The following is a 24,375-nucleotide window of genomic DNA, read 5'->3' on the forward strand; positions in this document are numbered from 1 at the left end:
AAAGAATATCGAAAAACAATCCAATCTTACTATCAACTAAAATTAAAGCCAAACTGACGGAAATGAGATTTGTGAAATTAGTTCAAGGACTGAGAGATGATGGTTAATAGAGGGGGGCTTGATCCCAGACCTACAAGAAAAAACCCAGTTTCAAATAAAAGTGTTTAATTTTGACTTGTTTAAGATCATACTCACTGGACCTCAGAACAGTGGGCACATGGTGCCGGTATAATTATAAGGGATATATTAAACAACAATTTTCTTCTATATAATGAAGAACTGAATGATAAATACAAAATTGTGACGGATTGGTTAAAAGACCAACCAACAACCCGATAGAATGCATGGAAGATCACAAAATTCGACATGATGAACTGATCTCAGAAATTCAAAAAGTTTGAAGACATATATACTTGTCGTAAATTGCGAAAATGGTCAAGTTTATGCCACACAGACAAAAAGGATACTTTACAAAATGTTAATATTAAATTAAATAGTACAAATTAATAATTAAAAATACACTACTAGATAAAACAATTAATTAAATTAATATTATTTTAACAGTTCACATTAAAAAAGTTATAGTTAAAATATCCAATATGTGAAAAAATTGATATAATGATGACCACTACTGTACATACATATAATCAATAATTAGTTAAGGAGTAATTTGATTAACAACATTGTATTCTGTATACTTACTCTTACTATTATAAATAAATATAATCAGACAATTCTACTCCTAAAAATAAGCCAAGATAAATTTTAAATCTTCATCTTTGGCGCGTAAACCATCACGCTTGTGGCATAATCATTAAATCTATTATTTACACTTACTAGAATTAAATTTTATCAAACATTCTAAAATATTAGAGTTTAATAATATATTATAATTAAGAATCTTTACTAATAATCTACGTGATGGACATGTTTAATTTATTGAGCCTGCGCGTTGGATGATTAAAAATCAATTGTTGCGCCCCGTTGAAAATACAACAATGAAATCGATAGTAAAAAATGGCGTTAGATTTTGCCGCTACATATAAGATCTTAGTTTTAGGTGATTCGAATGTTGGCAAAACATGTATCGTTCATCGTTTTTGTGACGAACGCTATTATGATACGTATATATCCACAATTGGTAAGACAATCCCCATAGCCATTTAAGCAAACACGGACCTTACTCAATATTTCGATTATAGGTATAGACTTTAAACAAAAAATCGTCAATTTGGACGGGGTGCCCATTAAATTGCAAATATGGGATACGGCTGGCCAGGAAAGATTTCGAACGTTGACAACGGCTTATTACAGGGGTGCTATGGGAATTCTGCTATTGTACGACGTCACTAATTTGGAGTCTTTTAATCATATAACATATTGGCTTCAAAATATCGAGGAGGTTTGATACTTCACTATAACTATCCAAGTTGAGCAATTTTTAATTAATATATATTTTATAGAATGCGTCTCCGCACGTAATTACAGTACTGGCGGGCAACAAATGTGATTCCAGTGACCGCATTGTCGACACGGACAGTGGACAAAAGGTATCTGTAAGAGTAGCTATAATTTACCAATAATTGTTACATACATTTTACAGATTGCTGAACACTTCGATCTACCATTTTTCGAAGTATCCTGCAAGGACAATATTAATATTGAAACATCCTTTATGAATTTAGCAAGAAAAATACGCGATAAACGTGAACAAAAGGTAATTATGAACCTATAACATATGCATGGAAATGGTTAATAATTGTAATACTCACATCAAAATATTTAAATCTTTAAATTCAATAATCACAGTTGGTGTTTTGTTATTTAAATACCTCTAAACTACCCACTCATTGATAATAAGCATAACCTTCACCAATTTGAAGAATGAGTAGGTACAAAATTAACTTCAGTGTCATTAAGAATGCCCAAACATGGCATTTGAAGAAAACAAATAATTATTGTCATTAACTGTGTTAATTTGTAGGGTTATTCCCTTTTGGACCCAGTGACCAGCGACAATGCAAATGTACTCAAGGAAAAAACGGAGCTTCAAGTGCGCGCATGTTCCGCATGTTAAATGTTAAGACTGCAAAAACTCAATTTTTCTGGATATTATTTTTTACTGACTAGTAATTAGCGGGCAATCAAATCTAACTGACGTTAACTTAAAATATTATATCTGCTCAAAATTGTTAAATTTGCAAGTTCCTTTATTGAATAATTTATCGATATATACAAATCCAGTTCTATGTGCTGAAATGTTCACGGTATCAGAGTCATAATTCGGAAATTCAATTAATAAATCACTTACTGCTACAAATTGTGACAAAAATATACTATACAACTTCCTACTTAGTAAACTTAAAGTAGTAAAAATAGATGGTACAATGTAATGATTATCTAAACTTATGATTGTAATTAACCTATTTGTCATAACAGGTCCTGAATTAAGTTATGATTCGAAATTTTTTACAAAACACTTCACAGGGTTGGACTGGCCAAGGTAAATTTTCGAAAGAACTAATAGCTGCGTATTGATCAAAACGGCAGCTTTCGATGGTAACTTTGAATTGATGAGCCACTTCTTAGATTTGTTAATAGTATCTGCTTTACATATACGCACAAGTAGGCAAATAACTGACTAGCCATCTTAATTATTAAATTGTGAAATATGTATTCAAGATCAATTATTAGTTATAATTTAAAGTAAACTGATTTGTGATATTTAATTTTGCATTTAACAACATAGTTCATTGAGAAACTCAGCTGCAACTATACAATACACATAATATGTAATTTTTTATTAATTTGCTACCAATTGTCTCTCGAATTCATTGAAACCAAATTATGCTTTATCTTTTGTAAGACTGATTGCTTTATTAAATAAAGCAAAGCTCTGTAAATTTTGTTCACTTAGATATACATGTAGGTAGTAATATTAAATGTGTAAAACACTGACTAAATTTAGGTAGCATACTTTTATTTCCGACTCCTAAGTGCTTTGATAACTTCACTAAGTAAATAATTATAGAGCGTATTATTGTTCGTGTCGATTGCTATTTTGCAAAATAATATTTTATATCTTTAGCATTAAAGACAATCAGGCCCATTCACTAAACATCTAGCGAATATTAATATTTAAATTTACTTAAACAGAACAAAATTTAAAAATTAGCTTGTTGATTTTAAATAATATACCTACCGACTAAAAAAATTATCGGAGAATTAAGTTAATATTTTAATTAATATTAATGTTAACAAAATGCTTGGTGAATTGGTATGAATATATAAAATATTATGTACTTTCATTGCAATACGTCTCACGTGTGATATTACATAACAGTTTTCTAATTAAATTCGGGAATCACGTAGGGAAGAACAATAACTGTGAATTTGATACGTAATTAGAGCTAATTGTAAGTATACATATAAGGTATTAGAGAGATGTTATGTAATTAATACAAATTAACAATTTCTTCTAAACCAAAATACAATGACCAAAGACACATGTTAATTCTATCTCAAGTTAAAAAACTCAGCAAGAAAATTATATCATTTTAGTTTATTTGAAATTGTTAATAACAACTTAAGCACATCGAATTTATTTAAATGCTTGCTGGGACCATATTGAATTGCGAAATTAGCATTTTAAAAATATTGTGATACAATTAGGTGTATAAAATAGCAAATTTTAATGTATGAAAAATAAATATATGTGATTAATTGATTTATTTTTTTTCTCCTAAATTAAACAAGAAAAATAACGATTATCATTGGAAATGCGACATATTTTACAAGAAACTTCATATATTTCCTTTTGAAAAATATAATATTTATTCAGTCATCAAAAATAAAATTAAATAAAACAATTATTCTACTAATCTGTAAACAGTAAGTTGTTCTACTTGCTGCATATACATAAAATAATCAATTGATAAAAATTATTAGTTATTACCTTTAATATTTTTTTCAATTTATTGACTTATTGTCTTTTCAAAGGTCAATAAATTCTAGACGTCTCTAATGAGTTATCAAAAATTATTTGATGATTCAATGAGAATATAAAAATCACCGCGACATATCCAAGAAGATATATACGAAAATATTTATTAATTTATATTTTTATTACATATTTATTTTACTTTAAAATGTAACAAAATTAACGTAATAAGCAATAGTAGAGGCAAGCAAACGTGTTACCTGTGTTCTTTTTAATAAAAAAATTTATTTACATGATCATAATCGGTCCTTTATATTAATTACACAATCAATCTTATTGTTTGACATTTATTTTCGAGTTGATTTAATAATAATTAATGTAAATAACTTTATTTCTAATAAAATTTACTTATAAAAACAATATTAGAGTACGTATATGCACTGAATATAGTTAATAAACAGTATATTCATATTTTTATAAATAAAGTTTTATTTAATTACAAAGCATCACAAAAATTTTTAATTGAAATGCATTTGTGCCAAATATTTATCTTATTATATTACTTTATTTTTTATATGAAAATTCTAAGATAAATATAAATACAAAAATATATAACAATATTTTTATTAATAATTTCAACAATTTTTATGCCATATAAATAAAAGTATTAATGTCATCATCATCTCTTCTCATATACTTATGTTCAATAAGCCATTCTAATTGCTCTTTTATCATTTTCTTTGATGGTAAAAACATATTCTTCAAAATATCGACAAGCTCCGACTGAAGAGCAGCATTGGAAATCTTTTTTCGCATCTTCAAGATCTTTATTATCGCTTCTTGAGTTCTAAGTATTCGAAGTTGTACTATTGATTGATTATCCTCCATTTGAGATCTTTCCGTACTTAATTGAAGACGTCCAATAAAATTCACCTATAAAAATTCGTTAACACCCTTATATGTTCTTTTCAATAATATTTTCAAATACCTTTCCCCTTTTCTGTGGTTTTCCGTTCTTGATCAACGCAAAATCTTGGTTCACCCAGAACACCGTGTGCTCCGTGAAATCCTTAGGCGCTCCCACGTTTGGAGAGAATAGTAACAGCTGCCGTTTAAGCTTCGGGAACGCGACCAACGACCACAGGGTACGTCTCAACTCACCGTCAGGCAGTTCCGTGGCTAGTCGCAGGTTTTCATACGTGATCTTGTCATGGGGACGCTGATTCCACGCGAACAGCACCGCCATTTGGAACGTGGTCACGTCGAAATCGAACTTGCCACCGTTGGTAACAAATGTTATAGTGCCATTACTCATATGATGATACCTAGAAATGAAAACAATTGATTTAAATGGGTCAATCCACAATGGCAGTCATACACACCATTGTAACTTGCGTCCAGAGTGCTTCTTTTTGTAGAACTCTTCAACTTCCGGTATGTAGTCTTCGAGTTCCACGGGCAGACTGACAGTAACGCGTTCGGATCCACGAGCCCAAGCGCCTGCATTGAGTATTTTAATGTTTATGGCGTCGTGGCGTGCGGTGGACGTCCTGAATTGACCGTTCAAGTCTTCGCTAACTTTAATGTCTTGGAACATGCGTGCTAGTTTGTTCACATAGTCCGCAGGCATGCCCACCTCGCGCAGCCATTCCACCATATCCTCCTCTTTTTCACTATCAGCACTATAAAATTAAAATTAGTTCCTTAATGATAATATCCTTGTAGATTTAAAGCAAAAAGTGCTCAAGTTACAATATTTCATACCTAGCATCCAATATCAGCCTTCTGGTCAAGTGAGCCTTATGGTACCTCATGAAAACATCCTTGTTGCAAACATACTTAAGCACTAACAGCACATCCCTCAACCGCACTTCAATCTCCTCACTGGTAAGCCTTTTAGACAAAGGTGTCCTTCTCAATAACATGTCACAATAATTAGCTAATAACTCAGGACACTTGCTCTCAGGTGCCACTGTCTTTGCTCCTACATTCCTTCCAGTGTTGAGCTCCAACCTGAAGACAGTTGTGTCATTAACAACTGCTTTAAAAGCTTTATCCCTGGCAGTCAGAAAACGTGGATCGTCCGAAAACGCGTCGTGTACTAACTTACTGAATTTATTGAACAATTCCAATAGTCTTTCCACATATTTTTCAGAGTCCTGGGTGATAATATCAGCTGCAGCCACCATATCAGCCAATCCTGCTTGAGTAATATGGTCCTCCAGAGCTTTTAGCATAGGATGCACTCCATCTGGCACTCTCTCTAATAATCTAAACATTAACTGCAAGCGCTCAGTTTCACCAGCTTTAATAAGTGGTGCTATTTCTGCATAGAGAACAGGTAAAGCATTTTCCACCAGAACTTTCACACAACACTGTATCACACCATTGCTGCCTGCTTCAAGATACCTTTGAGCTCTAGCTTCCTCCTCCCTTATTTTACTATCAGCATACCTCATATATGCTTGAACACCATTAGTAGCAAGATGTTCAGGTGCTTTAAGCCTATAAAACATATCAGTACTTTCAATGTATGCAGCCTCAAAATTTTCCCTGTAGATTTGCAGTCTGTCTTCAGTGTTTGAACACAAATTCACATAAGATTCCCTCACTCCAATAACTAGTTGAGCATCAAACGCTTCTCCTTTTCTTTCAGCATGCACCAATTCCATGGCACTGTCCTGCAATCTATGCTTAATATCACTGAAGATGCTCTCATTCCAAGAGTCCAACATTAATTTCCTAACAATACTTTCATCAACAGGGCCTTTTTTACCACTGTTATTCTGCACATTGGAGCTCCCTGAACTAGATTTACCTTGTAGGGAGGTCTCCAGCTGCTTGAATGGCGTTGGTAAATAATTGCACTGTGTAAAGAACTTTCTCCATTCTGCAATGTAAGCCTTGAGAAGAGCCTCTTCTTGTCTTTGGGCCAGGACCCGGGCTTGGGCCTGTTTTATAAACTTTACTATGTCTTCATGTAAACTGTCGCGCAGTTTCACCGGTCCTTTTTCATCCCATAAACAAACAAGGTGTACATCATAAAACAATTCTTGCCACTCACCAGGTGAAACTGGTTCTTGTTTCAGTAGTTTCAGTACGATGAGCTGCATATGAGGCCATTTATCTTCGAATTTTAGTTGTCCTTTTTCCTGATAATTTTTTTTGTATTTGTATTAAACGGACATTACAAATAAACAAAAACTCTTACCTTTAGCATTTTAGGTTATTAATGGGGAGAGATACTAAATAAAAACTGTAAAAATCCCGTGATATGTGTTTACATTTCCACGATGATATCATAAGTATTTGTTGAAATTAATATATTTAAAAACCTTTACTACCATTTTTCAATTTTTATCCTAGAAATTTGCCCATGATAAAAAGTTACAGTGGGGCGGTGCTTAATGACGCAGAACAAGCGGTATATTCAAAATCACGCCCATCAAATACATACTAAATTGGAGCAATGTGAAGAAACTAGATCGTAAGTAATGTTTTTCATACTCTCTACTTTTATCTACCATTTGATGCACTTCTACTGCATTTTTATATTTTATCAGATATCATAGACTTTTCGTGTCTGAGTTGACGTCAGTTTAGGGATTTTTTTAGCGGCGCGTGTCACCACCTTTTAAAATAGTGTTAATACATTTTAATATTAAATAATATGTTCCGATCTGCATACAATTAACAAAATTTTACTCAGTTTAACGTAATCTAACGGTTTTGTTATGATATATAATATAGATAATTAGGGAATTTGACGGTTTGATAATACCAACATAACGATCCGCAACTCCAATTTTTTGTGGGGTGACATTTGACTTCACCGATCCCGTAATTTGGAAAAATTTCGGAATATTCCCATTGATATCCGTAATGGCATCTCAAAAGCTATCAATGTTGGTAAGTAAATATTATATAATCGTATATAATTAATATAAAGTAGTAGCAGTAGCATTTACAACGTATTACATAACTGGAAAGTAAGGTTAGACATTTGATTAATCTGATTTAGGTCCGCTCTTTGAGCACCAGCTCCGTAAGCCAACAATTGGTCAAGCCACCAGTACAAATTTTTGGAATCGAAGGTCGCTATGCCACCGCTTTATATTCAGCTGCCAGCAAACAGAAGACACTTGAGGCAGTCGAAAAGGACCTCATCAAATTGCAAACTTCCATGAAAACTGACCCTAAGTTGCGTGAATTCATTCAAAACCCCACCATCAAACGTACTCTGAAGGCTGAGGCCCTTAAAGCTGTTGCTGCCAAGGTTTCCCTGAAGGCTGAATCTGCCAACCTTTTGACCATTCTTGCTGAGAATGGCAGACTGAAGAACTTGGAAGGTGTGATCAATGCTTTCAAGACCATCATGGCTGCCCACCGTGGAGAGGTATACTTTCTTTTTTAATATTGTGAATTTATTATATAACATATGCCCTATTGGACTCATCCAAGAACAGGCTAAGTAATTTTACAAAACAACTAAGGTACTATGTCTTTTATATGAGAATAAAGTTGTTAATTAAAAATATATTTTAATAATTATACAATTTTAGGTTACATGTGAAGTAACTACTGCTAAAGAATTGGACGCAGGCCAAAAAGAAAAATTGCAACAAACACTAAAATCTTTCCTCAAGCCCAATGAAACCATCAACTTGTCTACCAAAGTTGATCCCACTATTGTCGGTGGAATGATCGTCAGCATTGGGGATAGATACGTCGATATGAGCGTCGCTAGCAAAATTAAGAAGTACACTGAACTCATCAGTGCTGCTGTTTAAAAATATACTTTGAAAAGTTTTCTATATTATTTGTTTTAGAACTATACAATAGAATTAAATGTATTAATAATTTGAATGATTTTTATTTAAAAAATTACATTTTATTTTAATCGAAAAATACACTGCGCGTCTGTTGAAGCCGATAATTTGAATTGTTCAAAAAATCAGAATATCAATGGTATAACATTGCAACAAATATATATCAAAACAGGTTTTAATAAACAATCTAATCTCTTTCATAAACTAAACAAAATCAACATCAGAACTTTTAAATCGGTAATAAAACTAATAACACCAAACCGTAGTAACTGCTTGTAGTGTAGGATGGAAAATAAATAATAAGAAAAAATTATAATAGTATATAATTTTATTCCTTTGAAAACCTATACAAATCAACCTAATAACATCAATTGGGTGTATAAAATGAATTTGAGACAGAGGTTAAATATGTTAAAATATTTACGGGGTTTTTCCCTATTAATTTATTTATTAGTTGGTGGTGGGTTCAATGGTTTCCCCTCCGCGGATCTGGCCCCAACCGATAAGACGCCAATGTTTTTCAACACGACGACTGAGGGCGATCTTTTCACCAACTTCTGTACACACAGGGTTCGTCAATGCGATTTTACACAAATCGGCCTTTGTGGCAATAACACGCCCTCCCGTACTGAGAGAACCAATATTGACCAGCAATACTTCGTTTTTAGTCAACCTTTGGACTTTGGCTCCCTTTTTGTCGCCTTCGGTACGGACACCAAGAAGACGTTTTAGGAGGTAATAACTCACCTAGAAACGACAACAATATTGTTATATATTAGGCACACAAAATTTTATAGAAATTGGCTTATTTTGTTCGCCCTCAGCTCTCATAATCTCCGCACATTGGGCCACCGCCTACGCCGCTTTAAATACAGCCTGAGCTGTACCCAGTTCAACTGGCCACGACGTAAACATCCCTTGCGATTATGTTTGTCATCATTGGATGAACAATATCGGTAATTATATGGTATGAGGAAATTAATATACTTACTTCAAGTTCAATAAAAATGCTGGGCAAGGCGCCGACCGCGCCCAATACCTGCCCGACTAGACGATCAGCCCTACAAAGTGTAGGTTCAATTTTCGTACCTACACCAATAAGACCTCCTGGTACGGCAAACTGAAGTTCGTTTTGTTCAGTATATAGAGATACTATTCTAGAAAAGATTGGTTTGCATGTCAGCTTCCCTTCAGAGTCCTTGCTCACCAGACCAGGTCTCACCTTAAAAATGGAAATTAATTATTAAACTGTAAAAAATATAGATTAATCTAAAATAATCTTATAAGTAAAATGAATCAGCTCTCATAATCTCCGCACATTGGGCCACGGTTTCCAAAGACGAAAACAGCCGGAACTGTAGTCAGGATTCACTGATGTCTTCGAAACATCCCTTGCGATAATGTTTGTCATCATTGTATTTGATTAAGAAGCATTAAAACAAGATATACGAGAGACTTACTTCAATTTCTTGCCCCACTTTGAGTACACCGCGAAGAATACTACCACCGGCAACGCCACCTTTGAGGTCGTGAACCTCACAACCCGGCTTGTTAACGTCGAACGATCTGATAACGATCAAACGCGGCTCGGATGTGAAGTCTCTCGTCGGTATCGGAATCTTCTTGGTAATATATTCACACAATACCTGTAATATTAAAAAAATAAATAATAAAACTAAAAATACTAAAAAAATAAATTGTGTAAAAAGACATACCTCAATATTGTACTTCAACTGAGCAGATATGGGAATTATGGGAGCTCCTTCGGCCACAGTACCCTGCACGAACTTCACAATTTGTTCATGTTGCTCCTTGGCTTGACCCTCCTTCACCAAATCGATTTTATTTTGCAGAATAATAATGTGCTTTAGCTTCATAATCTCGATAGCAGCCAAGTGTTCACTGGTCTGCGGTTGCGGACAAGACTCATTACCTAATTAATATTATAAACGATTAGCTATTATTTGAACCTTCGTTTGGTGCACATGTTTAACCCACAATTGTAAATGTAAATATATTCGAAAAGTTTACGACTCAAGTACTACAAAATAAAAAATAATGCCCTCAGCTCTCATAATCTCCGCACATCGAGCCACAGTTTTCGACGCTCTAAATACAGCCTGAACTGCATCCAGTTCCAACTGAAGTCACCAAAAACACCTCTTGCGATTATGTTTGTCATCATTGGGCATACAAGGTCTAAACTGGATCAATTAACTTTGAAATTTTAATAAAAATGGAAGGCCAGTTTAATTTGCCTTCTATTTTCAACATTCTTGTATAAAAATACGATACATTTACCTGCGATGAGTAGGAGGGCGGCGTCCATGACGGCAGCACCGTTCAACATAGTAGCCATAAGAATATCGTGACCAGGGCAATCGACAAAGCTCACGTGTCTCACCAACTGAAAGCGGCCAGTGCATGCTGGTCTCAGACATGGGAAATTATCATCCTTTGAGGAGCTGCCGGATATGTAGCAGGCTGGTCGTGGGCACTTGGGATTGTCACACTTGTAAATTTTGGCATTGGCATAACCTGAAATGTCGCGTAATACGAATATTTGAACAATTTTTTATATGCAAACAACCGCATCAGATTTTTGTTAGTAAACAAGCCTGATAAAAGTAAATTCATTCAATTCGTTCAATATTATACAAAAGTATAAAATGATAAATAAAAGAATGATTCGTTCCTTGTAAATATATTTATAAAATACATATACATGTTAAATGAACACAAATTATTATATAAAAATAGTAGTAAGTAAACATGTCAATAAAACACAAATTAATGTGTAAAATTGTAGGCGAGTCTTATATCCAACATACAGTAGGAAAAGCTTTTGACCCGTATGAATTTAGAGAAAAACATCATACATGACAGAGACAGTAGAAGTCTGTCCCATAGTGGGAGACTTACTGTCTCTTTCAGGATTCAGATGGATCAAACTCTTTTTGTACTGTATGTAACAGACTTTATGACAAAATAGTAAAATGAATATAAATAGTACAGAATTATAGTAACAAAATTTAACTTAATATTATTCCATACACCGCTTCTTCCACTTTTCTACTGCCTGCAGCACTGATCAATAATTTTATAAGGAAGTTTAAAAACTTTGAGATTCAAAAAAACAAACACAATCAATTTTAAAAACTTCATAAATTCAATACTCATAATTATTATATAATTATACTAATAGTACACTTGAGACATTGCTTAACAACCAGGAATTCTACAAATTATAAAATAAGTTCCCTCAGGTTTCATACGTATATAAATAAAATGTCTTCACGCTAAAAACATAAATTCAATATATGTAAAATTTGATAAACGGACAATTAAAATTGTAAAACGTACATCGGAATAATTTAAAACACAATAATATGTCAACGTTATGTTATGATGGTTCAGGGTAAGCAAACTTGTTCATTGGCAAAATATATAAAGTACCGTATTCAATTAAAAGAGATATCGTCTACAACTATCGGCGTCACACTTGCAAACAGATCGACCAAGCTGCACTTCACCATCCTTGTCAGGAGTCTCCAATTTCGGTTTATCCGGTGTTTTTCTCGGTGAATCCGGCACCATCATATAATCGAACGTTAGTTGCTCGTCCTTTTCTATCTCCCTAATGGCAAAAAGCGCCAACTTAGGCAGATTGGGATCCATACAATCGATCCAGACCGCATAGACTGCCAGATTCGGATCACAGGAATGATTAATGAAATGTGAGACATTTCCATATTTCGCCGCATCCACAGTATACGGATTATCTCGTGAATTGTAATCTAAATCGAAAAGGTACGTGCGACCTTCGGCATCATAGGCCTTTCCCCGTTCCTCCGCCTCTTCATGGGAGATAACCTCACCGACATACTCACATACGAATTCGCCGCAGTGAATCTTGCGTACCGCCTTGACGCCCCAACCGCAGCCGTTACTCGTTCGATAGATGCATAACGGCACTTTACGTCCCTTTTGGACCACGCGATTGCGACAGTCCGGACCGCATTTGCACTGAGAGTTGCACTCGTAGATGGCCGTCCCCGGATTAACGTTGACCTTTTTGTGGGGCGTGTAGGTGAACCCGCCGTGATCCTGTTTGCCGCAACACGACTTTATGCGAGGACCACACTCCACACACTCACAACCCGCCACTGGCGTTACTGGTATAACCAGGGATGCTGACACGTACTCGTTAATGTAATTGAAATCGTCGGGTGGGACCTCCAAGTCGACCAAATTTTCCACCTTAATAGGTGCACTATCTGTCGACATTTCGTTAATTGTATACTCCCAATGTTTCAGCTTAGCTTCTTGTTCTTCGCGTTTGAGAAGGAACTGATACATAATAAGTGACTTTCTTCCGCGTTCGATCTTGTGAATGTGGCTTTCGCGAGGTGGTTTCAGTGATAATTTGAACAAATCTATAAGAACGCTAAGCAAACTGGGCAATTTATGCCAATTTAATGACGGCAATAATTCCAAAAGGGCTTGATTACTCAGATGTTTAGGCGTTCCGCATAAGTCGTGTAACTTTTCCAACACTGATTCATTCAATTTATCATATAAAAATTCCACCAACGGATCAGGGCAATTAGTTAAGTGTTCCAGAGGTTCCCACGTATTTAATGATTTCGAGTAACCTCTCCACTTTACTTCGAAATATATATTTGAGTGATGCTCGTATTTGTAATCTACTATTCTTTCAACCACATACTCCTTCCGATACGTTGATTCCTTCTTATGATGACTGTTAAGACGAGTACACGATTTTTCACGTTTTCTTTTTCTCTGTCGTTCTTCTTCGACTTTTATTTCTTCCCAGGTCTTATCCGGTAGATTCAAATTCATCTTGTACCCTTCCATATTTTTCGGCCACGTTATTGTGCCATTCACATCGAACTGGATCCTCTCTATAAATCCACAACAAACAATACGTCAGTCACTACACTTTTTCAATCGGGATAGTTTGTTTTGATATATCATTTCCTAATTTATAGATAGTTCGGGTTCGATGCAAATGATAACATAATATATTGTAAGGTGCACTGTACAAGTTTAAATTCCTAAAATGAAACGAAAGCCTGGAAGAGAGTATGTTAATGTATGCTAATTCCGGTATTCACCATTATTAAATATATCCTTTGAAATTTCACTATTCTGTCACATTTTCTCTTCAACAGTGTTAGGAAATATGTTCTTGTTCTAATTCCTTCATATCTCATATACTCAGAGTTACATCCAGTACTACAGATATGGATATCCATTTTCCTCAGATATGATCATTGAAGGTTTTAAAACCTATTCTCCCACTGAACGAGCGTGCTTTGAGTTAATGTTACACTAGTTCTGGTCTTACTTATCAAAACTTTAATTAACAAAAAAAAAAAAAAAAAAAAAATATCTAGGAACAATAGACAATAGGCGTTGTAAACTATCATTGTTATTTTGCGGCTTTTTAATATAGGTTATATTATCTCTTTACAAATGCGACACCTTAAAGCAGTTTGGTTGCCTGAGGGTATTTTATGCACATACATGACAAATATTTATTTGGAAATCTATATAGTTAGTTATAGTTTTAAATACGGTGCTGTAGAATACAGTTGGAAAACTGCGACAAAAGCCTATAGTGGTCGAACCATCAGATTGTAAGTTAAATTAACACATATCAGAAGATTGGACTGGCCCCTGCTTAAAACTCTTATATTATGCATGGGCAGCAAAATGCACCAAATATTTGAGTGGTGTGTATTGCATAAAAAATTATTTTTCGAGTTTAACTAGCACGTTTCTCCAATTACTTATTTTTTCATGTGGTATGTAAGCTTATCCGACTTTATGTGGAAATTTCGTCATCTTTTTATTTTGTAGAACTGTGTTAATTTTTAATAAATTGTAAAGATATAATATAAAATTCTGAGAAGAATAAGAGAGAAATAAGAATAGTCATATTCATAAGAAAATCTTCAAGTATACTCTAGTCTGCACAAGGACACTATCAAAACCAGGAAATGAAGTAAAAACTTGAATCAATGACTCATAAAAGTCCCTGTTAGTTAAAATAGCTCCTTATATATTTAATTTATAGATAAATTTTTTGAAAATTCAAAATTTACTTGTGTATAAGTCACATAGTTTCTTAAGAATGTTTAGTTATTAATGTGTACTGATGAATGATGTCAGTATGATATAACACGTACCTTTTTGTTTGCATTACACACTTCCCACATTATCTGCATATCACCAATAAGAATATTAACAAAACCACAAACTAGTTGGGCAAATCTTAAAAAGCAGTATCTTCTTGAACATTTAACAAAATGGTTCATTTAAACTTGTATAGTGCATACTAGTTAAAACCACAGTTACACTCAGTATGCCTGAATTGAAATCATGCAACTACATACCATGCAACACTTACCCAATTTAATGGTGATGTTCCTTTCAAGTTCATTTTTAAATCTTACAGTTTGAACGCCAGAGATTGCTTTTACAACTGTGGATTTTCCGTGGGCTACATGGCCAATCGTACCAATATTTATGGTGGCCTGTCTACTAATTACTTCGGGCGAAAGTGCAGTCAATTTGGTAACATCCTAAAATTTTAAAAAAGCCATCTAAGCAACGGATTTTAGGACCAGATGTGGGATTGACGAAACACACTTTTAAAGTTAGGTTAAGTACAAAATTAATTCGAATTTGTACACTGGACTGCGGTTCAAGAACGGATTTGTAAATTTAAGAAGACACTCACTAATTTTGATAGTTCTTGTTTGTGTAAATTTGGTTGACCAGTAGTCACACCACTTCCTTCCGAGGACGCCATGTTTCTAAGCCGGAGTGTTCACTGAAAAGGCGGTAAATTGATGACGTTTTCTGGGGAATATACCCGTGTCTCTAGTTACGACACATGACATATTACACAGGCACTTCAAGAATGTATTGTATATTTTGGAAACTTGTTGTCTAAAATTTGCAATTATTACAATTTAATTTAATTATTCTTAATGAAATATCTAATAAAACACTTCAAAAAAATAAACAAATGGTTTCCAGGATACCAACATTATCAAGAAGAGGAAGAATGATAGCAGAATTGGTTATGTTTAAATATTTTCCTTTCTAGTTTTTCCAATTTCCATTAGTATACAATGGTTTCAATAGAATCAATAATTAACAACGAGTCCGTTGTAAAGTCTGCAATTTTAACTTTTCTATGGGCAGAATTTTTGTGGGAATTCTACTTATCAATAAGACAGGTAAGAAAAATTGATTTAGATATAATTAATGAAAATCAATAGCTGTTATTTATTCCAGTACAGGAAAGAATTAACAGTGGAAAATGTGCCCAAGGAGTTAAAATCGACACTTACACAAGAAACCTTTCAGAAATCTAAGGATTACTCTCTTGCCAAGCTGAGATTTGGATTTGTAAAAGATACTTTTGGAGTCATTTTCAGCACAATTGTACTGTATGAAAACATTTTATCCACAGTGTGGAATTATGCAGTATACCTCAATAATAGTGAAGCTGAAGTATCAACCAGTTGCATATGGTTGGTAATTTTGTCACTAATCACTACCCTCTTTGATCTCCCTTTCACAATCTACTACACATTTGTGCTTGAAGAAAAGTTCGGCTTTAACAAACAAACTGCAGGTTTCTTTATCTGGGATAAAATCAAGACCTTTATTGTAAGCCAAGCGATTACTTTGATGGTCTCATCAATTGTTATAGTAATTATCAAAAATGGTGGTGATTATTTCTTCATCTGGCTTTGGGCTGCTGTTTGCATCATCACATTGGTTTTGATGATTCTTTATCCATCAGTAATTGCTCCAATTTTTGATAAATATACTCCACTCCCTGAAGGTGAGCTCAGAACTCAAATTGAGGCTTTGGCTTCTCAATTGAAATTCCCCTTATCTGAACTGTATGTAGTGGAAGGCTCAAAACGTTCTGCTCACAGTAACGCTTACTTTTATGGCTTGTTCAAGTCCAAGAGGATTGTTCTCTATGACACGCTGCTGGAGAAGGACGACGGAACGGGATGTAAGAACGATGAAATTTTGGCCATTTTATCTCACGAGTTGGGTCATTGGAGTCACAATCATGTCTTGAAAAATTTAATCATTATCCAAGTCAACATGTTCATGTTGTTCACGCTCTTTTCGTTTATGTTCAAGGCTCCAATTATTTATAAAGTTGTAGGCTTCTACAAATATCAGCCAGTTCTTATTGGATTGTATGTAGTTCTTATGTACATTATGTCCCCATATAATGCTCTGTTGTCGTTCTTTACAACTTGGCTCTCAAGAAGGTTTGAATTCCAAGCGGATAGATTTGCAGTTGAACTGGACAGGGGCGAGCCACTGGCTAGAGCTTTAATACAATTAAATAAAGACAACTTAGCATTCCCTGTTTATGATGAATTGTATTCTGCTTATAATCATTCCCATCCACCTATTCTCGAAAGACTGGCAGCTCTTGAAGATGGACGTAAGAAGAAGAAATAAACTAAAGACTAGCTTAATATTTTTCAATTCATTTGTTTTCATTTATATTTCTGAATACATATGAAATATAATTTTTTTATTGTATTTTGTTGCAAATAAATGAATGTCTATACATTTTAATGTTATTATTTAGAAAATATCTTTCATTTATTATATATATAATAATAATATATCACTTATCAAATATTAAATATTTACATTTCATTTTATAAATAATGATTATTATATTACATACTACTTTAATACTAGTTTAATAATATATATATATATATATATATATATATATATATATATATATATATATATATATATATATATATATATATATATATATATTAAATTTTATCATTGAAAATTTAACTATATTTATTATTTATGTACAAATGTACCCTCCAAATTTTAAAATACTTAATACAGTAGTTCTTAATTTAAAAAATGTATGTATAAGGAAAAATTTTAATAACATATTTTTAATTAATCTCATCGTTTTTAATAAATAATCTATTCACTTTATATCTCTGGTTACCGTCACTAATTATAACCTAACTTTTTGTTTGTTGTTAATAATTGTCAAATCATTCAAAATGCTGTTCGGTGAAATTGTGGAGCCGGGGACAAGGGCTTTAATATTCGATGATGACGAATTCCCCGAATATAAATCGTAAGCACGGCTTAGCGTGACCGGTATTCAACAAATGTAACATATTTTTTTTAGCATTGAACCAGAATGGAAGGGAAAAATCACAAATGAAATTGAAACATTGCTTTTTGTGGAAAGTGAAAAAATTTTAACGCTCGTAAAAAAGTTTGTAATCGCCTCCAAAACTCCCACATTATCTTTAGTGAATGGAGGTATAAATTTCTTTGAGGTTTCACAAAATAAATATGTTGTTTTATGTGAAGACAACAAAAACTACTGTTCTGGAGAGGTAAAATAATTAATTTAATGTGATAATAAATTTATTACAATCTATTTTAGCTTATTACTATTTTAAAGGACTACATTTTAAAGGCAAAGTTTTTATATTCAATGACATCTAAGGCAATTGTATCATATGAAAATCCTGACCTAACTAATAGGTCCGACACACTTATTAAATGTCTATCAACAAATGAAGCAAATACATATGGATACACTAAATTAGAATCACCAAATATTATCACAGGATTGGGGGCAAATATTTTGTCATATTCTGTACACACAAATTTACAGTGTTCTTTATTTAATGCATACATGGATAATTCTCCATTAGATTCAAGGAATTCTACACCTATTTTAAATCTTATTGGCAAGCTAGGTTTTACTGTTTTGCCATGTGATTTGAAAATGAATGCACCAGCTCATAATCTTTATATGTAAATAAAGTTTTATACATTTTACAGTGTCTTATTATTTAACGTCTTGCTACGGAATTTGTGGGCACTAATAATATTTTTATAAAAATACACAAGATGTATGAAATAAATCTATAATATCTAGTGAAATTATTTATTTATTAATATTAAATAAACAGGAAAATAGAATATTGAATCGTACATTATTTAAATTAGTTAATTAATAATGTTAATATGTTGGTAACATTCGTGGTTAAAGCAACTATCAGTTATTCTTATTGGCGGTTCATTGGTTAGTCGGCGAACTGTCAGTTCAAATTTTTGATAGATCGTTAGTGCTCATATAAAACTAATAATAACGGACGTTATGTGATAAGGACAATAAGTAAATTATTTAAAAACGGTTTCGTATTAAAGTAGTGTAAAACAGACAATAATAAAGTAAAACAATGAACTCTAACCTCATAGCACCGGGACAGTGTGTCTCATTCACATACAAAGACTTGTTACTAAAGAAACTATATTATTCGGTACTGTGCAGTGTATTCTCCCAGCTGGTGCTCCTGCTTCTTTATCTGTTGGTAGTTAATTTGGACATAATCCATCCTGTAACGTGGCTATGGTCAAGTGTGACCACATTTCTGTCATTGACCACATGGTTGTATGTGATTCCATTCATCACCATAATTTTTTGTCAAAGTATTATATGTGCCAGAGATTATGCATTTAAATCAAACTATTGTTCAACGAGATTTCAGAAATTTATTGCTGTGTTTTCTGTTCATAATTTGATTCTGTTAATCCTTCATATTCTAGTTGGGGGCCTTTTAGTATGGATGTTTTTAAGTTTGAGTGATGGAGATTATAAAAGTTTCTCAACAAGTTGCCACAAAACCCACCAGTGCATTGTTGAAGGTACATTCTTTTTAATATTAAATGGCCTGTTTATTGGATTGTACTTTTTCTTAAAAGTCTATATTGCTGAAAAGAGATTGTTTTTCCCTGTAATTCACCAAAGAAAATGGTTGCAGTTCAAGGCTTCAGTCATCCCCTTGTGCAAAGAAAGTCTAGTTGCAGCTACTTTGCCAACAGTTTATTATTTAGTATTTTATTTTATTTGGGGCAATCAACTTTTCATTGGTTTGACAAATTATTTAAATTTACTGCCACCTGAAAGTGGTGAAGGCTATTTTCTTTATATTTATGCTTGGCTATTTGGAGCATTATATTACTTTAGCATGAATCTTATGAGGTTTTTCTTTAATTTGTTCTTGACTGAACCAGTTGAGTTGCCAATCATAAAACAAACTGATGACTCCCTCACCCTTCAAAGCAGCATCAACAATAGTAATTTCCCTATCATTCAAAGTTTGGCATGTCTAGATCTGAAACTTTTGGCCCAATGGTCACCTTTAAGAAGACAAATTTTCTTTATGCTATCACAGCCTGGGGGACATCCACACAATTGGAACATCTTGATTGAAAATGTTCTAAAATTGTTTACAGAGTACACAGAATTATTAAATAAATCCACAGACACAATTCGCTCTGATAAACAGCCACCACCACCACCATCTCAGGATCCAATGTCATGTCTAAGTCCTACTCAATATGACAAGTTTAGAAATATGAGAAACATGTCTATGGGATATGGAAGTGAAGTGACGGATGTTGTAGATGTTGTTAATGATACTTTGCCTGGACAGGAAGCAGTGACATCAATTTTTTCTAAACTAAAAGACAAAATAATAAACTTTTATAACACCCTCAAAGTTGTGCTAGGAATTAACTTTATTTTTGGAGAATTGCCGCAAGCAAACATTCAGAAATGTCTAGCCAATGGACATTTAATCATACAAACAAGTGAAGGGATTTCTGATTTAGTTTGTGCCTCATTGGTGGAAGATAGATATGGAATTGTACAGAAGGATTTGCCAGTACTCATCACTAGCATGGTTGAACTGAAACAGGGTTTGGAAAAACTCAATAAAATACCTGCTTTAACCAGAAAAATGGTTGGTTATGATGACTTCAATTATAAAATGAAAGGTGCAGTAACTGCTGCAGTCAAGAGGAGTTTATTTAATATATGTAGAAACTTTGAGAAATATCTCTGTGAATTTCCTTTAAGTAAAGATGTCTTAATGCAATTACAACCATTTATTGTTAAAAATTAGTATTTATAAATTGTATATGACGGTGGTTGAATATTTGTTTTTTGTATCAGACTGATGACTTGAATAAAAGTATATTTTGTATATTAAAAGTAAAATAAATTGTTAAATCTGTTTTGAGCTTCATTTTATTTTATAATTTTCACATTTTAATAAATAAATTATTGATTTGGGACTTTTATGTGATTTGCTTTTTTAATAGTTTTACAATTATTTGAACTATGGTAAGTAGATATAAGTAAAACAACTTATAGTTGTTATAAAAATGTATTTTACATGGTTTTTAAATTCTGCACAACACAAACTGTATATAACAATTTTTCTTGTAAGCGACTCCACGCAACTGCGTGACAACTCTGTATATTAGGTAAATAACATCTCAGACTTTCTTCTGTGGCTATTACAGTGCCATGACTCCTTAAAAAGACACTCAGATATGCTTCAGCCAATTCAAAGTCCTTATTTGATTTAAGCATAAATTCAATACATTTTAAAAATTGTAACATGACTTCCACAGATCCCCCTCCTTCAGGTGATAATGATTTTATTTCAAAATCAATCATAGATGGTCCAAGAGATTTTAATTTTTCAATAACTGGTAGGAAATCCCCAGATTCTTTTGTTTCTGATAATAGTTTTCCAAATTGAGATAAATTTAACAATGAAGTTGGAGCTAAAAGTTTGCTACCAGATTCTGTTCCTTCTACATTTGAAAGATCAAATTGGAAATCTAAAGAAGCTACTGTAGGAAGGAAGAATGGGGCTGCCTTAGGGGCTTTTGGAGGTTGTTTTGGTTTATTCTTTTGCTTTATGACATCTATGTTTAGTAAGTTCTGCCATCTTGAAGTAGACAATCCAGATAATGTAATCAGTTCTTTACTGACTTGTTCAGGAGATTTGAATTCAGGTTCATCTTCAACTATATCTTCCTTAACTTCTTCATACTCCTGCCTACATTCAGGTAAGGCAGCTAAAGGAGCTTCATCCTGAGGGTCCAGTGCTTTAAGAGTAACTTTGGTATACAAAGTCCTGTTTGTCCATAAAAATAATCCTTTGTAGTCTACATGTGCAGTCACAAGAGCTTCACCAGTAGGCGAAATGTTTAAAGACGTACAAGCTGCTGTAGTAGCAAATTGATCTACTAATTGACCAGATGGAATATCCCAAGTTTTGATTGTACAATCCATTGATGATGAAACTAGCCACCTGGAATCAGGGCTAAAACAAGCATCAGTAATCTCTCCTGTGTGCCCAATGAATTTTCGAACCAATTTTCGGGTTTCAATGTCAATTATGTACAAACTGTAATCCTCTAAGGCGATTGCCAACATTGAACTTTCATGATGGGATCGGAAAAATTTCACAGGTTCTTCCAATGTCAGATTGTTGAAACATTTCTTACCTGAAAGAGATCTACAGTTAATAAACATCTTATTTAAATAGTTCATAATATATTACCTTTATTTTTAAATGTAAAAAATTTAACTTGGCAGTCACTGCCTCCAGTAATCACTATTTGATTTAGTGAGTCAGATGCCACACCTCTCACGGGACATTCATGAGCTTTTTTTTCCCCATAACTATCTCTCCATATACCAGATTGCATGTTAAACCTTAAAAATACTTATTGCAAACACGAATCTTAATTCTTTTATAAAATATAGTACCTGTCAACATGCCCAGTGGAGTATCCTATAATTACAAAATTTCCACAGTGACTAAGACACAGGCATGTGGCTACTACATCCAAATTTACATCAATATTCTTTTTTTGAAATCGTTCAGGCACTAATTTTAATTCACCCATTTTGATTTTATCATATGACCAAGTTGTGACCATCTTTAATCCTAAATGTATAGCAGCTATATTATCCCATTCCTTTTCTCGCGTTGTTTCCGACGTAAACTGAATAATTGCAGGCATTTGCAAAGGATCTTCAACAGCTCTACCTCGCTTTTTACTTATTTTTCTGTTGTATGAAGCTTTTCCCAAGCTTTTGTTAAACTGCTCTGTTTGGGTGTTGAAGATTCGCAATGTTGAATCCCAAGCAGCACTAAGAATGTTGTGACCATTGGCTCCATGAAATCTTATAAAAGATGGTGCAGCAGAATGACCTAAAAATATATAATATATATAAAAAAGTTTCTGATCATATTTTCAATTTAATATAAAAATACATATTGCATCTTATTGTAAATAAAAATAAAAATTTTAACAGTAGATTTAAGTTATACCTTCTCTTATTCTGAGTAATCTTGCCCCACCATCAGTCATATCAAAAATCCATAGTTTTAAAGTATTATCTGGTGAAGAAGTCAAAATCAAAGGCTCATTGGGCAAACATGCCATTCCAGTGACTGCTGCATCATGTGCATTTAGTAATTGGCTTGTAACTTTTCTCTCTTCCAGGTTCCAAAATACTATATTACCATTTGCACTTCCTGTTGCCATTATGGGTTGACCATCAGTTCTAAATGATATGGTTGTAACTAATCCCCAATCTTGAGAAAATTCCATGATTGTTTCATCAAATTTAAGATTGTGCAATATAATTTTGCCTGTAACTAAACCTATAGCCACTACATCTAAGGCTGGAGCTTGTTCTAGACAAGTAATTGCAGCATTCCATCCTTTAAATGTGTAAATTAATTTACTTGTGTTAAGATTCCACAATTGCATTGTGCCCTTGTCACTTCCAAACAGTATTTTATTTATATATGTACTTGGATGTAGTATTGTTGTTATGTGAAAGTTATTGTTGGCAAATGTTAATTCCAAATATATGCTTTCATCTTTTATATCCCACACCTTCACATTGCTATCCTCATCAACTGAAATTAAATGAGCACCAAATGGTATCATCAAATGTACATTCTTTTTGTGTCCTTTGTAAGTGTGTTTCAATTCCGAGCCTCTCCTCCATGCATAAATTATATTTTCACAAGCCGTATAAATATGGAAAGCATCAGACGTCATACACGAGATGTCTCCAGGATGCAAACCACTCACACTCAACAAACCAAAGTGAGAAATTCCATATGTATGGAAAGATTTACCCACACAAGTTACTATTAAGTTTTCTTTTCTGCTTTTTATATATCTCACTTGAAGAGGAATGTGGTTGCTAACGTAACCCAGGCTTCTGGTGGGTAAGAATATCTTGCTGCCGCCTGTCATCTTATTAACATTTCAGTTCAAGTCGTTTGTAGAGAAATAACAATTTCACGTGTGTTTACTTTTTAGGTTATGGTCACAAAGTAGAGAGGTTATGATCATCAATGCAGTTTGAACTACTTATTAATAATGTACTTGTCTAGACGGAATATATAATAAAATAACATATTATTTAATTTATAAAATAAATAAATTAATGTTTGATATTTAAACTACTTGTCCTTTGAAATGGATAGTTTGATTTATTTGAAAAATTAAAATATCAATGGCATTTATATTATTTAAACAAAATTACTTCAACAACAGAACTTTCAAACTAGTCATTTTTAATTACAATGTAATCTCATGCATTATTTAAACAAATCAACAATAGAACTTTTAATACAGGGA

The 24,375-nt window shown here is 33.2% G+C and overlaps 8 protein-coding genes across 9 annotated transcripts; 5 read left to right on the forward strand and 3 right to left on the reverse strand.

Annotated features, from left to right (window-relative positions):
* Positions 1 to 1,017: 1,017 nt before the first annotated feature.
* On the forward strand, positions 1,018 to 3,723 carry LOC109599610 (ras-related protein Rab-8A-like). The gene is made up of 5 exons (XM_020015627.2): positions 1,018 to 1,141; positions 1,203 to 1,402; positions 1,464 to 1,550; positions 1,604 to 1,717; positions 1,985 to 3,723. Exons 1-5 carry the CDS (start codon positions 1,018 to 1,020, stop codon positions 2,075 to 2,077), a joined length of 618 nt encoding a protein of 205 aa, XP_019871186.1. The 3' UTR covers positions 2,078 to 3,723.
* Positions 3,724 to 4,548: 825 nt separating this feature from the next.
* On the reverse strand, positions 4,549 to 7,406 carry LOC109599627 (cullin-5). The gene is made up of 5 exons (XM_020015639.2): positions 7,152 to 7,406; positions 5,705 to 7,092; positions 5,323 to 5,622; positions 4,929 to 5,265; positions 4,549 to 4,873 (listed from the first exon to the last, which is right to left on the reverse strand). Exons 1-5 carry the CDS (start codon positions 7,158 to 7,160, stop codon positions 4,586 to 4,588), a joined length of 2,322 nt encoding a protein of 773 aa, XP_019871198.1. The 5' UTR covers positions 7,161 to 7,406; the 3' UTR covers positions 4,549 to 4,585.
* Positions 7,407 to 7,690: 284 nt separating this feature from the next.
* Positions 7,691 to 8,802, forward strand: LOC109599628 (ATP synthase subunit O, mitochondrial). Its single transcript, XM_020015640.2, has 3 exons — positions 7,691 to 7,849; positions 7,962 to 8,336; positions 8,503 to 8,802. Exons 1-3 carry the CDS (start codon positions 7,823 to 7,825, stop codon positions 8,728 to 8,730), a joined length of 630 nt encoding a protein of 209 aa, XP_019871199.2. The 5' UTR covers positions 7,691 to 7,822; the 3' UTR covers positions 8,731 to 8,802.
* A 277-nt stretch (positions 8,803 to 9,079) lies between these two features.
* On the reverse strand, positions 9,080 to 15,759 carry LOC109599626 (eukaryotic translation initiation factor 2 subunit 3, X-linked). 2 transcript variants are annotated; one of them, XM_020015638.2, is made up of 7 exons: positions 15,539 to 15,722; positions 15,206 to 15,380; positions 11,071 to 11,307; positions 10,485 to 10,702; positions 10,230 to 10,415; positions 9,761 to 9,991; positions 9,080 to 9,516 (listed from the first exon to the last, which is right to left on the reverse strand). In XM_020015638.2, the coding sequence occupies exons 1-7, from the start codon at positions 15,608 to 15,610 to the stop codon at positions 9,220 to 9,222; spliced, it is 1,416 nt and encodes a 471-aa protein (XP_019871197.1). In that variant the 5' UTR covers positions 15,611 to 15,722; the 3' UTR covers positions 9,080 to 9,219. The 2 variants fall into 2 exon arrangements, with proteins under 2 accessions (XP_019871197.1, XP_049820506.1); XM_049964549.1 differs by lacking the exons at positions 9,080 to 9,516; positions 9,761 to 9,991; positions 10,230 to 10,415; positions 10,485 to 10,702; positions 11,071 to 11,307 and adding an exon at positions 11,458 to 13,694 and having other exon boundaries at positions 15,539 to 15,759.
* Positions 15,760 to 15,871: 112 nt separating this feature from the next.
* On the forward strand, positions 15,872 to 17,415 carry LOC109599600 (CAAX prenyl protease 1 homolog). The gene is made up of 2 exons (XM_020015615.2): positions 15,872 to 16,043; positions 16,102 to 17,415. The coding sequence occupies exons 1-2, from the start codon at positions 15,936 to 15,938 to the stop codon at positions 17,299 to 17,301; spliced, it is 1,308 nt and encodes a 435-aa protein (XP_019871174.2). The 5' UTR covers positions 15,872 to 15,935; the 3' UTR covers positions 17,302 to 17,415.
* A 397-nt stretch (positions 17,416 to 17,812) lies between these two features.
* On the forward strand, positions 17,813 to 18,681 carry LOC109599619 (uncharacterized). Its single transcript, XM_049964561.1, has 3 exons — positions 17,813 to 17,962; positions 18,017 to 18,230; positions 18,281 to 18,681. The coding sequence occupies exons 1-3, from the start codon at positions 17,886 to 17,888 to the stop codon at positions 18,659 to 18,661; spliced, it is 672 nt and encodes a 223-aa protein (XP_049820518.1). The 5' UTR covers positions 17,813 to 17,885; the 3' UTR covers positions 18,662 to 18,681.
* Positions 18,682 to 18,926: 245 nt separating this feature from the next.
* LOC109599608 (nucleoporin NDC1) lies at positions 18,927 to 20,924 on the forward strand. Its single transcript, XM_020015625.2, has one exon. The coding sequence runs from the start codon at positions 19,086 to 19,088 to the stop codon at positions 20,811 to 20,813; it is 1,728 nt and encodes a 575-aa protein (XP_019871184.2). The 5' UTR covers positions 18,927 to 19,085; the 3' UTR covers positions 20,814 to 20,924.
* A 142-nt stretch (positions 20,925 to 21,066) lies between these two features.
* LOC109599601 (WD repeat-containing protein 36) lies at positions 21,067 to 24,045 on the reverse strand. Its single transcript, XM_020015616.2, has 4 exons — positions 23,046 to 24,045; positions 22,478 to 22,925; positions 22,269 to 22,423; positions 21,067 to 22,212 (listed from the first exon to the last, which is right to left on the reverse strand). Exons 1-4 carry the CDS (start codon positions 23,986 to 23,988, stop codon positions 21,083 to 21,085), a joined length of 2,676 nt encoding a protein of 891 aa, XP_019871175.2. The 5' UTR covers positions 23,989 to 24,045; the 3' UTR covers positions 21,067 to 21,082.
* Between the last annotated feature and the right edge of the window lie 330 nt (positions 24,046 to 24,375).

The sequence above is a fragment of the Aethina tumida genome, chromosome 3, assembly GCF_024364675.1.
Source record: "Aethina tumida isolate Nest 87 chromosome 3, icAetTumi1.1, whole genome shotgun sequence".
NCBI lineage: Eukaryota > Metazoa > Arthropoda > Insecta > Coleoptera > Nitidulidae > Aethina > Aethina tumida.